The sequence below is a fragment of the Athene noctua genome, chromosome 12 (genome assembly GCF_965140245.1).
Source record: "Athene noctua chromosome 12, bAthNoc1.hap1.1, whole genome shotgun sequence".
NCBI lineage: Eukaryota > Metazoa > Chordata > Aves > Strigiformes > Strigidae > Athene > Athene noctua.
The window spans coordinates 7435544-7450788 of record NC_134048.1 but is presented as its reverse complement, the minus strand read 5'-3'; the positions used below and the strand labels follow the sequence as shown (position 1 = coordinate 7450788).

General features: G+C 39.1%; 1 protein-coding gene across 4 annotated transcripts in view; it reads right to left on the bottom strand.

Annotated features, from left to right (window-relative positions):
* The window catches only part of SLIT3 (slit guidance ligand 3), a 530994-nt gene that overhangs the window by 200900 nt on the left and 314849 nt on the right, over nt 1-15245 (bottom strand). For all 4 annotated transcript variants that reach the window (XM_074915702.1, XM_074915699.1, XM_074915700.1 and 1 more), the window contains 2 exons: nt 8245-8316; nt 2914-3077 (listed from right to left, as the gene is read on the bottom strand). In XM_074915702.1, coding sequence (XP_074771803.1) covers nt 2914-3077; nt 8245-8316 — 236 coding nt within the window. The remainder of the gene's footprint in view (nt 1-2913; nt 3078-8244; nt 8317-15245) is intronic.

The following is a 15245-nucleotide window of genomic DNA, read 5'->3' as shown; positions in this document are numbered from 1 at the left end:
CTCTGGTGAGTGACAGGACTGCCAGCAGTACACAGAGCTCTTGCCCGATGGTGAGGGGCCATCTAGTCCCAACCCTGCTCAGTTCTGTTAATGACCTTTCCCCTGCCTCCTCATGAACACAAATCCAGTGAGACATATTTGCAAACCTATCTCCAGGCAACTGCCCACTATTTAATCCTACATATTTACCTACAGTACTGAGCCTAATGCTCATGGGCATGAACATGTGAAACCTGGAATAGCTTTTCTGCTGCTCACAATTTGCCTACAAGTGCCATTTGAATTACCATCTTTGTAATTTATGTGCACAAGCTGAACATTTCTGAAAGACTGACTCTAAGTTTACAGAGGTATGATGCAGTTTACACAGATACATCTGCACAGAACTCTGACTTCAGCAACATTATTCTGAGAGACTTTGCACCTAATGCTTATAAACATCTCTGTACAGTATTGTGTCCAGAAGGAATCAAGCCATTTGGGTTCCAGTTATGGCACTTCTCTATCGGTGTTTAACTTTTTCTTTTCCAATTCACACTATTTCTTGTTATGTAGCATTCAAAATTTGTTTCCAAAGGAACATTTGTCATAAAATTATTTTAGAAAACCTATTTTTGCATAGGGTTCAAAAAATAACCAGAAATCAGTTTTTACAAGGATGTTTTTCTTCTTTCCCCAAATTACCTGATTCTATTTTTTCTGCTTTGAAGTGTGTAACAGCCCATGTTTTGAACTGGAATGCTCTGATGAAGCCCATTTTACAGGGGAGGAAAAGTTGAGTTTTATTTTGCTGTGATGATATTCCCACTGCCATATAAACACAAGTGCTTGAAATGCTGAGCCTATACTTAAACAAAGTAGTTCACTAGATTGTATTTCGGTTCTTCATAACTATGATGCAAAGATGGCTTTCACAGCCAGCTTGAGGCTAGTTACTGTGATTCATATCAGCTTAAATTATATAAAATTCCTCTGCAGAGGGACAAGTTCAGTTCACTATTCACCTCCTGTCCCAGTTTGACTTCATAGTCAAACATGAAAAAATTATGCTGTAAAATCAGGAATAAGAACTGTAATAAGGAGCAGGGAAGATTTATATCCTCTTTAAACTAGATGTCCATGTAGGCTTTTGTCTAACTAGCACGCACTATGCTGAGTTCTCTGCTAAATCCTTCACTAAAATGAGCTCTTCAAATGAATTTCTTTTTCAGTGTATTTCATTTCCCAAATGAGGGTTAGGGGATACAGCGGATGGACTGTCTCACTGGAAGCTTCTTTCCTTTAATTTCTATGAATTTATGTTTTATAAAAAAGCAGGCCAATCTTGAGAGTTCTCTTATATGTTCTTAGTCCAGCAGGCAACTGTTAAAAAGCTTTTCATTTTTGGAAGTCATAGTTTGCACAGAAAAGTCTGTTCAGATGAGTTCTGGCCATGTTACATTTCTCATTCAGCAATTATTATCTCTCTTCCTGATTTAAACAACCCTTTTTCCTTCACTTCACTATATCATAAATCCAAATAGCTGAGCTCATGCCCCATCTGAAACTTCATTTTATAGGACAAAAATGCTGTGGTTACCTTTTTGGTAAAATTAAATTCTGCTAATAACTGAATTCATTTATCCATTTCTTTTATCCTTCCTCTCCCAAGACTTGGAGATATTTAAACTTTCTTTTTAGTTAAATTTTTAATGTAATTTATCAGATAGTCTGGGCATTATCAAATCTCCACAGCTGTGTCAACGCTGCTTAGCACTCTTGAAAGTCATGTCAGAAAAATTACTGGTGCACAACTTCATCTTCCATGCACCCAAAACACTTCTTGCACACCTCCAGGGCTGCACATTCATTTACCATCCATGCTAGAGTTAAGGGGATCAAACCCTTCTTCTCGAAGTACAACAGTTTCTCACTTTGTCACATGTAAATGAAACCACAGAAAAAAAGGCTACAAACACTTCTAGCATGAGCACTTGTACTGTATTTCCATCAGTCAATCCATGTACCAAGAGGATAAAGCTTTAGGGCTCACAGGCTGTGAGAGAAAGAACACAATACCACAAGACTCTCAGTCTATCAAGATTAGGACTCACATTGGCTTCATAACAAGCTCCCTGTGTTACTTACCATTTGGCCTGCAAAACTATCTCCCAACTTGTGTCTGCTATCTTCTTTTTTTTTTTTTTTTTTTTTTCTTCACAGCATACACACTGCCATGCCTCTCTCCTCCCAGATCTCTTTCTTACAGCCAAATTCAGAGATTTCTTTTCCCAGTTTTTCTATTTTTCTCTCTTTTTTTTTTTGTTCTTTCTTCTTCTTGTTCTTTTAAGAAAATGCATTTCTATCACAAAAGAGCCAAGTGCTGTTCTAGAGACTTGATGAACAGGCCCAACATATCGACACATGGTTTGTGAGTTGGCCATGTACCATCAGCCTCATTTACCAGTGTGAAAACTAGTAGAACAGTGAAGTGCATTGGCTCCCTAAGAACCCTGTTTCAGTCCCTGGGATAAAATCTGCTCCTCATGTTCTATAGTCCAATCATTTATCAACAGACTCAGATTAGCATTTTCTATTTCCTTTCTTTCTTATTCCAGTCAACTGTAGAGGTCTTCCCTTGAGAAATACCAAATTATCCACAGTTAATTGATTTCTTATGTTGATATCATTGGCAATGCTAAAGTAGAAAAAATAATTTGAAAACTGAAATGTTAACTGGAATCCAATAATTCTTATAAAGCTGAAAAAATTAACAATTTGATCTACTCCCATACAGTTTAGCAATGACAAAACCAAACAGGACTGCTACAGAATGGCATTCAAACACAACACAGTAATTTTCCACTCTGTTTTTATGTGAATATCAATGTAAAACCATCAGCTGATAGATAAATGAATAATTGGCATCATTACCAGAGCAGACAAAGTCCTTCTTCTGAACCTCCGCCACAAGAAAACCCCGCAGGTTTACAGGTGCCAAACAGAAGGTGAACTGCCCGATAGTGCGCCTCTGCCGCAGCCAGTCAGACAGCCAAGCCAGGTGGCAGTCGCAGTGCAGGAAGTTGGAGTGAAGCCGCCTACAAAAGCCAGAACAACCCTGAAGTTACCAGGAGTTTTTTAAACAGAAGACACAAACGAGAGCAATCAAGTACAAGTCTGTCTGGCTCGTCACTACAGTGCAAGTCAGATCATTGCTGGTTAGTGGTTACAGCTGAGTCAGGTCTTGACTGTCTATATTATTTATATCTTGGAAGAATGGAGTTCAATAATTACCCATCTACAGGCAATCATGAGCTGGCCATTCTAGAGAGAATAACATGCAGAATTTAAGACTCTTCCAAGTAATCACTTTGTCCGTGATGTCATATCAGAAATAACTGCATGAATGTGGTATCTCTAAGTGAATTCAAAGGAAGGCTTCCATAAACACCAGGGCTGGGCTGAAAAACAGGACGATAGGTGATTCTTCCCTCTTTTCTCTCCTTTGGGAGAGAGAGAGGGAGAGTGGTGGACAGAGGGTGACCCCACACAGCAGAGGCTATTGGTACCTTGTATATTCCTGTGTTGCCTGTACAAATTCATCAATGCTCTTTTTACTGTGGCAATTTAACACAAATATGCAGGTTCTAGACAGGAATTTTCAACTCATGACGAAGAAGGGGATCAAGAAGGGTCATGCCACACAGCAATGCTGTGGCCATTCTCTGCAATGAAAGATCTAGCCACACAGCTCCCTTCCCAGCCTGCTTCATGCTTGGCACTAGAGACTTGCAGAAGCATTATTGCATTGCAGGGGGAAGTCTGCAAAATGAAGACGTGTTCATCGACCGAATCTAGTAATTTTAATAGCTACCAAACTTCAGGACCAAACAAAAGCCTGGCACATTAATTATTTTATTCCTTGTAATGAGTCTTACATTTGCAGTGTTATACCACAGCTAAAATGATAAAACAGATTGAAAATCCTGTCAGAAATGGTTACATGAAGCATTATTCACTAATATTACAGGCATTACATTTAAAAAAACCCCATACAATTGGTGTGCACAGGATTTAGCCTTGTCCATCCACCAAAGAAATTAACTGTCTATCTGTGAAATCCTCCCATTGCATAGCAGCAGTGCAGGTCAGCAGTGGCACCCTGGCTGACAGTCCCCAGATTTGTATGTTTGGTGTGGGCAATAACAGTAAAAGACCATGAATCTGGAACTGAGAGTTCAGCCTGTAGAGATGGAAGACACTAGTCTCCTGGGAGCACTGTAAAACAATTGTTTTAGAAGGATGGCTAGAAAATCTTGTGTTTAGGGATTATGAAGCTATTTAATTGAAGTTAGATTTCTAGCAAAATGTTTTGTTATTATGAACCATTAACCTGCCTGGAACACTCACTGTTGACTGAAAGAACAAATACATACATTCACAAAGAAAAGAGAACAAATACCATCTATCCAGAAACCATCCTAAGTAAGACTTTGTTTTAACTTAGAGAGAAAGCATTTCATTGAAATCCTCAAAGTATTATCCCTTCCCACCACAACAGTTAATAACGATACTCAGAATCATCTTCCTTCAGGAACAGAAACAGAGCCCATCCCATGCCATTCCCTGCATCCCCTGTATGGATGTAAACAGTCAAGAGTAATAAAACTACAATTTCACAAAAAGAGGTGGCTTTTCAGTTCTGGGAGTTGTTTTTTATCCTCACTGAATTTGTATATCTGGTTTTTGGGTTCTCCCATTTTAGTAATGCAAACTGTCACCTCTTTGCCAGCTTGCCTGCCTCAGCACAGCCCTACCTTGTTGTTTGCTCAAATTTTTTGTGCAGATAATCTACAGTTTGCTTTTGAGAGGACACCATGTAGAGAGCCTATCGAGCTTAACAAAGCAGACTATTAGAATATATTTTTGATAATTACATTAATGAATACAGCCACAAAAAGACTTTTCACAGTACTTCAAAAGCATAATACACAAATTCCCTGTGAACATGAAAAGCAGTGAAGTGATTTGGCACATTTTCAGTTTACTCTTTAATAAAAAAAATGAAAAGAAATTATGCAATTCCATATCTCAGCAGCCACTCACACATGCCGAGACAACAGGACACTTACCGTTAAGCAAATAGGTATGGTGGACATGCTTTAACATAAATAAAGCTGTTTCAAGCAATGGAAGGCAGATCAATAAAACCTCATTCCTGTCACTTCCAATCAAGGCTAAAAGATCCATGAAACTTAGCAACAGAAAAGACAGTTAAATACTAAAGTTTAGCACAGGAGATCTGACTTTTTAAAAAGAATTCTTCAAGTGCTTCAAATTTTACTAGCACTTGTCTTCTTTTTCCCCCTGAGAGGTCATGTTCAAGTTGAATATGCTCTTTATTGTCCCTTCTCTGTTCTTCTTAAATGAACAGATTGTTTTGAGAGCCATGAAGAAAAAGCTATTTATCCACAGAACTACCACAGCAGATGCAGCTGTGGCATAAGCAACCCCTAATGGATCTCACTAGTGTGTAAGAGACACATAGGGAAAACACTCTCCACACACTGGGCCTCAGCTGGGTGGGAAGAAGTGTTTGTCCTTGTTTAAATAACATTCAGACCAAGAATTCCCTACAGAAGCTTCTGAAAAAAAAAAAAAGCACATCTAAGTATGAAGCTATTTGAGAAGGTGTACAAACTGATGATAATGTTTTAAGAAAAAAAGCAGTCAGAAAACTGCAACGAATGTCATTCATGATCCGTTTGGACTGAATTTGCATCAACAACCAAGAGATTAAATAGTAGATTCTTATTCAGACATTAAGCCTCTGACAGTTTTCTCCTTTCATGCAAAATGTTCACTGAGGTTATATATTAATGCAGGAGAAACAGGTTCTCAAGTGAAACTAGAGAGTTTCTAGTTTCTCAGGAAACTAGGGTCAATATTAACATCTCCCCCCAAATAGTATCTTTAAATAAATATTTTACATAGGTAAACAAAAACTGATCAGTTTTACATGTGCTCTGGCGTATATTAGTTGTTAGGGTATTATATCCATTTACACAAAACTTGTTTATATCAAAACAGTATTAGCCTAAACTGAGAACAGAAGATATTCAGAAAATATTGAGTAACATGTAGCTATGCAAACTTGCTTTATTAATAATTGTAATTAATGAAGTATAAATTGTGAAAAGTGGTAAGATGACTTAGGGATAGAGGAAGAATTTTTAATATGAAGTATCAGCAGAAGAAATTATGAAATGCTATTTGATTTCTGTATTTATCTTATATTAATTGCTATTTTAATGACTTTTCTGCCTCTGTTGGAATAGATGGAAGGAAATAAAGAAAGCTAAACCATTTTACTGTATTTCCACTTGTCTATGTAGGATTTTTTAATCCCTATATTGAACTGCTAAGAAGAGTACTGCATGTTATTTGGCAGTCTTTGGAGACTGAAACATGCCACTTGATATTGATGAAACTACCTTTACAGAACATGAGGTGAATGAATATGAATGCAAGTTTGCAAAGGTGCCCTTTTAGCCATAGACCCTAAATTAAATTTCCAGCAAATCCTTTTAGAGTGGGTCAGCATTCATGATCTATAAAATGTGGCTCTCAGAATTCAATATAAAAGCTTCCCTTTATAAATTCTATTTATGACTTCCTTCCTTTTTTTTTTTTTTTTTTCCTTTTTATTTTTCCCCCTTAATTACAGCAAAGGGGGATTAGTCAGTGTAAGTCTCCAGGGAGCTACATACAAAGCCATCTCTGAAATTAAACTAAAAGGAAAATGGCAGAAGGCACTGAGCTCTGGTAACAGACAAGACTGACTAATCTGAAGAAGCCAGGCCAATTTTCTGGACCACTGTGACTGAATGAGAAAAGGCAAAATTCCAGGAACCTCAACCTTTACCTTTACCTTCTTTATCCATTCTCTTCTAAAAGACAAACATCGAATTTCAATTTAATTACTTACATTAAGATCTATGAATGTCACCACATAATGAAGAATGTAAATTTAAATCAGAGGTTATTTTACATAGATAAGAGCCCTTTTTTGTCAGTTCTTTTAACTTATTTAATATGATTTTACACATGCATATGTAGCATGCTTGAAGAATTTTGTTTTTTCAGTGTCATAGAAAATTTTCAGGCTAGCTGTTATTTCCCTTTCTTTGCTTTTAGGACTAAATATATCTTGGTTGAGTTTGAGATTCTGGAGGGAAAAAACAGAGTGACTTCATTTAAACATGACTTTTCCTGAAGTTGTATATTCCATAAAGGAATTTAAAGGAGCGATTTATTTAAATAAAATGGTTTTGGTAGGTTATAGCTAAATTATACAAATGCACACAGCCTAATTTCACAGTCTTTGTATTTTGGTCTACTAAAGCTGATCAGAGCTTTTCCAGTGGAATGGTGCCCAGCTAGAGAAAAGTGGATTTGACGTAAGAGAAGCTTTTATCAAAAATATATCAGAATCAGTGACACTTTGTTTCACGAAGTATCTGGAAAAGAAGCTTTTTTTTCAAGTTCTTTAAAATATTTGTTTCAGAAATTAGTATTCTGACCTTGAAAAGAATAGATAGGATTTAAACACAGGATATTAACAAAATTTTAAAACTTCATCCATCTGAGCAGTTTTCACAGTTTTGATGATGTTTCAGCCCGGAACAGTTTTCGCATTATGGATTTTCCCATGGGAAAAACCCACCAGTTTCATTTCTGAGTAAATTCAACATCTTGATAAAACTAATTTTAGTTAACCCTGGGTAAATCCAGTGAACTCACTGTCAGGGTCCTGAGGGCACCAGCCACCTTTACAGCGCAGGCTCACCAGGGGCTCCCTGGGCTCTCCCAACCCTGCCGGGCCCAGGACTCCCGCCCAGCCCCACGGGGTGCTCGGCCCCTGCCCCAGCCCACACCGCCTGGCCACGGCCCGGCTGAGCTGGTCCCCAGCCTGGGCTGACGTCTGGGCCTGGCCTCAGCTGTCCCCGGCCCACAGAGGTGCCCGAGGCTGCCCCCACCATGGGGGGTCCCTGTGGGACAGGCCCCGCTGCAAGGCCCGGCCCTGCCCGCTGCGGCCCTCACAGGGTCAGGACGTCCAGTGACCGTCGTCCGCGAGAGCAGGGCAAATCGTTCACGTCAGGAAGAGACTGAAACAAGATTATCACAAGACAACAGACATCCAGAGAGTTGGCTAACACCATTATTATTATTATTATTATTACTGTATTCAAAAATATTACTCACAGAGTCCTGATCTTTGGCATGTGATTGAAACTGGTAACAGGAATGCGGGTGATGTTGTTATTGTTGAGAGTACTGTTAGGAGAAAAAAAAAAAAGAGAATAATAGATTGATCAATTATTTACATTTCTTCACCAACACACTATTTACAGAAACAAGCTCTGCTGAAACTCTTGATAATAAATCTCCCAGACTGCGAGCAGTAAGACATGCTGACCGATACCTCAGATAATTTGTAATGTATCATGAAAGATAGTGTTAGGGCAAAGCAACCAACAGCTGCATAAGAATGGATGAAGGTTATTATTTACCATGTCTGAGTACCAAGGAGTACAGGAGATGAGTTTTTATCAACTACTGGAACAGATCCAGACTTTTTGGTTAGCTGACACTTGGCTTGAAAACCTGGTGCAATGCGAGTGGAGGAACATCAAACTCACATGCCGCAATATGAAAGCTTTGCACTTAAAGCACTCACTCTCACACAAAAAGAGAGCTGTTGACTCTCACAGGCTTGTTAACACAGCCAACTTACACAGACAGACAGCTCAAATTGCCCTTCTGAAAACACACAGACGGATGGATACCCTTTCTGGGGTTTCCTTTAGAAAAAATATATGGGTAATGGAACGGACAGTAATAAAACATGTCATGACCCAGGCATGTAAGGATTTCTGCTGCTCTGTCAAAGCAGAGCTTAAAGAGAAAAGGATCTCAGCTGCTAGTAGGGACCCCCTTAGTGCTTCTTACGAAAAATGAACTGACTCGATTATCAACATCTGAGTGTGCTGCTCCCATTTATGTAGCTCCTAATTATATCAATGACTCTCTAGCAAATTAGAAGCTATAAAGTTTATCAAGATGGCACAGGAAATGGAAGCACTCCAACAGGGCATAATTACAATGCTCCAAGTGCACCAAATCTGCAAACATAGTAGCCAAGCTTGTCATGAGAATTGATGGGGCCGGTGATGACTCCGTGTCCGAGCGGCCAGTCCTGCTGCTGGCTGCAGCTGCCTATGTGGAACGTCTGGTGTCCACAGCACCATGGCACAGAGCAACCTCGGCTCTGTACATGGGCACAGGACTCCACAGGACCACTTGGGTAGAAGATAGTGCTTTTGTGCATTTGTGGATGTGTTGAAGAAAATACCTGCTGGAGCAGCCTAAAGGCGCAGTACCCTTCCCTGAACTATTTAGTTGTGCCAATGTTATGCATCTACATAAGACACTTAAAGCTCTTGAAGTTTTACAGAAGCTAACTAGCCCTCGTGGTCATCTTCCAATTTAAAAATATTTTTACAATTCTGCCTAGACATCTCTTGGCATAACAATCTACAACATCAGCAGATTAAAGCTAAATTAAATCATACCCTATTAAGACTGTTTTTCTGATACACAGGAAGACACATACGCCTACTGGCAAAGCCAGGAAGTTGCAGAGTAACGCAGCTATGTGCAGGCACACTCAGAAGAGGTGTGTGAGCAGGCTGACACCAGCAGCAGTGTGTTTGTGTTGCTGCTGCACTGCATCCCAGCAGGACAGAACATGATCACTTTGTTAGTAGTATTGTAGCTGGTGTTTCAGCATAGTGCTGCACCAGATGGATGCACTATTGATCTGGAGCCAGCCTGGGGGCTGACGCACCCATGACAGCAAACTGCACCAACAGAGCAAAATCTCCCTTCCTTTCCAAATCTGTGAGCAGAGTGAGTTATGTCAGTAAAAGCAAAGTTCTGGAAATCTGGAGTCTGCATGTGAGATCTCTTGCCAGGTATCTGTGTCAGTCAAGTCACACACATTCGTTCACACACCCAGCTGATAAGAGCTGTAGGCCTTAGTGCATCCTGACTTATAGTATAATACATAGTATTCATTCCAGATCCTCTGGAAAACTTGATGCTGCCAAAAATTAGACAAGAAACACATAGTTAAGTATTGGGATCAGTGGGTATACAAAATTGGGAGTTTGTGTATTCAATTTATCAATATGCAAAGACTCAAATGCAGTCTATTATAAATTTACTTGATAAGATGAAGAGGGAATTACTGTCAACTTCAGAAGTAAACCTGAAAGTAAGCTATTACAGCCATCAGCCATGTCATTTCATCAGCTGTGCATCACAGTCTGCACATGCCACTGCCTTACTGTGGCTTCAGTGCTGGAAGGGAACACAGTGAGGATCAGCATACATCTGTAGGGCTGAAAAGCTCTACCTTTGAATTCTTGATGACATTAATGTCATGATGACAACACAAATGTCCCACTGCAGCAGTTTGTATGATGCAAAATGAACCTCTCTGTCATACAATTGCTGCTGCTTGATTGCTGTATTTAGCCAGTGATGCAAACCAAAGTCTTCTGTGGAAAGTCAGCCAAAACAAGCATGTACAAAACCTCTTTTAAAGGTGCGTACATATATATACACGTCAACACACCCACCCCTGAATATCTATATTTGTTTGCTACTTGCATTTGCACATGCATGTTGGAAAGTTCAAACAGGGATCACAAATGGAATTTCTAATTGCACTGTCATTTTTTTTTTTTTAAACATAAAAAATAGAATTCACTCTCTGCCCCAGCTGCCTGTTACATAAAAATGAGCTGTGCATTTGATTGGAAGATTTTAGGTATACGCTGATAAATAAAAGCCACATGGAAGGTCGGCTCACTAAAAGTAAATCACATACATAGCTGATGTCTGAATATATCACACATGGCACTATAGGAGTCAATGGAAGCCACAGGAATTCAAGGGAGACTTCCTATTGATTTCAAAAGGACACAGGTTGGGTTCAGGCAGAGCAGGACGTGACAGCGAGCTTCCTTCTGCACTGAGGGTAGAGAACACTTCCCTGTCTCCCAGGGCAATTCTTCATCTGGACGCGGAAAGGTCAGCCTCCACTGTCCCATTTGATGATTCAAAAATACTTTGAAGTTTCTTAAAATATTTCTGTTTAACAAAGTATTATTCCAATCACACAGTATTTCTACTCACAAAATATCAGATGAGAGTGTCTCAGGTTTTGCCCCTAATAGGCAAAGGTTTCCCATAATTCATCAATAAATGTATAATCCTCCTTCTAAGAATCCTAAATCAGTGCTGAATTAATATACTCCTTAAACACAGATTTCCTGGATAACTCCAGCAGATAGCTATTGTGCAGAGCATACTATTTCATTGATATTTAAATGTTAACCATAATGAAGGAATAAAACATCTATGATAACAGCAATTATTTCAGAACAAAGAAGGCCAAACACTGCAAAGGGCACTAATTGACAGTGAACTGTCTGCATTACAGCCCGGTTGTAGCTGCAGGAATTTAACCCTGCTGCTCTGGTTGTGCAGAGCACATGGCTCCCACACAGTAGGAACTCTTTGGCTTTTGAACAGGGATGTTTTCAGGTAGAGGCGTGCTCTAGAGGCACTCTGCAAAGCCTTCTGTCATGCACATGAAGCCTTCCCAGCAATGATTTTTAGAAGTACGTGTCCTGACAGAGCTAAGCACACATTACAGTGGCATTTTTAACACGTGAGAGGAAAAAATAAATTCTACTTCAGTCGTCTGCTAGCTGCTCCAAGGCCTCATTTTGATCCAACTGAGATTCAAATCCATAGAAACAGATGCACAACCACCAGGAAGCGGTGAGAAACAGAAAACTTCCAGAATCTTCTCACTCCTCCAATATCATATGAGGAAACATGTATTCTGCTGGGTTCTTATTTCTCCTACCCCTTCCAGAGCCGAATATACCTTTGTCCCTTGAAAAAGAACTGTCCTCTCATTTAGAAGTCCTCTCCCTGTAAACTATTCACATTCAAAATGCTGAATCAGGAAACCGAGGTTACAGACAATATTATTTATGCCAGCAAACTTCCCACCTTGGGCCGTGATCCTTGTCAGATCTTGCAAGCTAAGCAGAAGGGGACTGCAGCAGTCCTAAGGATCCTCCAAGGACTACTTGGAAGACGCATAACGTAGGGTCAGCAATCTTTGAGGTGGTACATCCCCCACTGGTATGAACTGTCATAGTCTCATTGACTTCAATTTACAACCCCTGAGGAACTGCTCTACTCACTCCTCTTGCCCGTTACCCAAACTGGTTAGAGGCACGCATGGAACTGCTTTCTTACTTCTGAAGAATAAAGCTGATTTATAGACCCTACAAATCAGATTTTTTAAAAAGGAAAGAACATTCACTCTGCAACCCTGTCACGATTTGAAAATAATTATCTCCTTCCTCAAACTTTTTGTGCAAATTTAACTACATGCAGTAGCATTTCTGTTCTCTTCTGACTTGCTCCAAATTCATATACAACACTCTAATTCCCTGACAGAGTTGTTAATTCCAGACTCAATGTAATTACATGAAAATCATTAACCTGTAGAATTGATTGTCATGTGTGTGGGTTTTTTTAATATTTCTGCATTATTTTTTACTCGTTTCTTCACCCGCTTGAATAGGAATACGGGTGTTCAGGACTAGATGAGAGTCAGAAAAAGATTATACTCCCAATGCTAGGAGAAATCACACAATATTTTGAAAGCTACTTGGGGAAAAAAAGGAAAGAATTTAAATTCTGAACGCTACTAATGATACAAGTATTTTATTTTAAAACCTCAGGAACTCTAAGCATCTTTTCATGTTCCTTGGACTAATTCAGAGAGCAGAAATCCTAGACGGTTAGATCAATAGTCAAACACTCTCAATTCTATAAATTACAGAGTACACAGAGATTTTGTTTCTCTTACTTGGAGTTCAATTAATGATATAATTAAGAGCATATAATGAATATCAGAATGCCGGGTGACTTATTCAGCTGAAATAATAATACTTTCATTACAGTATATCTACCTGCTCTATTCCAGTTAAATACTGGATAGGAACCAAAAGGCTCTTCTGCCAATGACATCAGAAAAAGTAATGCAACATAAGAAAATTATCTGAAATATTAACTGTTTAATTTCTTCAATTTGTACTTCAATAAGTACATTGTAAAAGAGTAACTGTCCTAATATTTTCCAGTCACATTTCAAGCAGGAAAAGATGTAGGAGAGTTGATTTTTTTTGTTAAAGACATAACACTATTAGATGACCTACTACATTCCAGCTTAAAAAAAGTAGGCTATTTTATCATTGGCAAAAAGAAAAACTACTATGCAAATATCCATTTCTCTAAGTACAAGGTATTTTCATAATGTACATAGATTACTAGCTATGCATCAGTATGATACCCACAATGATGCTTCTTGTTTACAATCTGAATGGATTAAAATGAAAGGGGAAGGGGAGAACATGTCATATGCTGAAGATGTCCTTTGTTTTTTGACAGTAACACAGACTGATCTTCTTTCACATTCCATTTCTGCAGCTGATTAACACAAACAGCTAATCAAATTGAGAAATTATATGGTAGATTAAATTTTTGATTAACACTTTTCCCCAAGCCTTAATAAGCATCTAGCATAGTTACTAGATGTCTGCTGCACTGGCCATTCAGGTTTTTGATACATGCTAGGTGGCTTTTGTGTCACATTTAGCTGATCATGGGACTGCAGCATTTGCAAAATTTTCAGTCAGAAAGAAATATTCAGGTCCACTTACTGATAGGTAAATGGAGAAAGAGATCTGAAAAGGCACCAGCACATTTATTATATTTCTGGTTTTGGATGCCTTTTGTGTTTGAGGACTAGAGATTCTATACAGGCTTCTAACACACATGATTGGTAGCAGGAATCCTGCAAATAACAGTCCTCATTTGGCAGCACATACTTCTGTGTGTGTCTATGCGCTTCACTCTAAGTCGAACAATGCTGTTAATTTCCTTTTCCTGTTTAAAATTCTCTCAACACACTGTGGAAAGAACAAGGTGCTGAGTTACCCCACTCTGTTAAACCTGTATTTTGAGAGAGAGACTTTGAAATGGAGCAGCAAAGCAAATGGTAAAGCTGGTGGGGAACAGCCGTACCAGGCACTGCAGCACTGGTAGCACTAACAAGTCTAACATTTCCTTCTGTCTCCTTCAATTACACCACTGCTTTATCACAGTATGCTCGTTGGCCGTGTATGTAATCCATGTGTTGTGTGTCCATAACACCATGTAATTGGGCCTAATGCAAGATTATTATCTATGTGCATGCAATGGATAGCTACAAATGGTGCATCTGCAGACTTGTGACGTTCCCAGGAGTGAATTACTGTCATATTCCCCGATTACTGCTTCTCCCACAACTGCCAGGGCTTCCAGGCTTCCTCTCCCCAGTGCAACTATACATTCAGTAAATGAGACCGGAAAATTTATTAAGACTTAACCAAGGCATCTCTATAATTAAGCCGCTCATGTAAATAGTTTTCTTGATAACGTTATTTCTGTTCAGAAGTGGGTGAACTGATGCAAAAAAAGATTGAGCACCTCCCCCTGAGTTGCCGGTGGAGCTCAGAAGGGAACACAACAGTCCAGGGCTGGCAGTGACATCAAGGCAACTTCTCCAAGACCCCAAAGATTGTGGGAGGGAGTGGAGTGCTGGTAAATAAAAAAATGTGAAGGAATCTTTTCAGTGTATGTGTAGACTGGAACTGTTGGATCCATGCAAGATTAGACATCTCCATCAGTATTTATGCACAAAAAAAAGAGGATCTTGGGGACTGTCTGAAATACTAGAGGAGAAACATGAATTCATTAGCAGCAAAATTCAACACTAACAGCAACAGAACCTTAGACCTGTACGTTAGCAGCAGATTAATATTACTCTTACTCTCTCCAACTACATAAAAAGCCATTGCAAAGGGAAGATAAATTCTCTGTTCCTTGTATTCAACAAGGGTTAAGCAAAGTAGTAACCAGTTTAAATTTCAGAAAGGGGAATTTTGATTACATATAGGGAAAATGTTTCTTACAATAAGAACAGGGAAAATACAGAAAAGAGCCATTACAGAGTGTGTAGCCAACAGCAGTGGAAGCCTGTAATAAAATACTAAATGAATCCTTGGCAG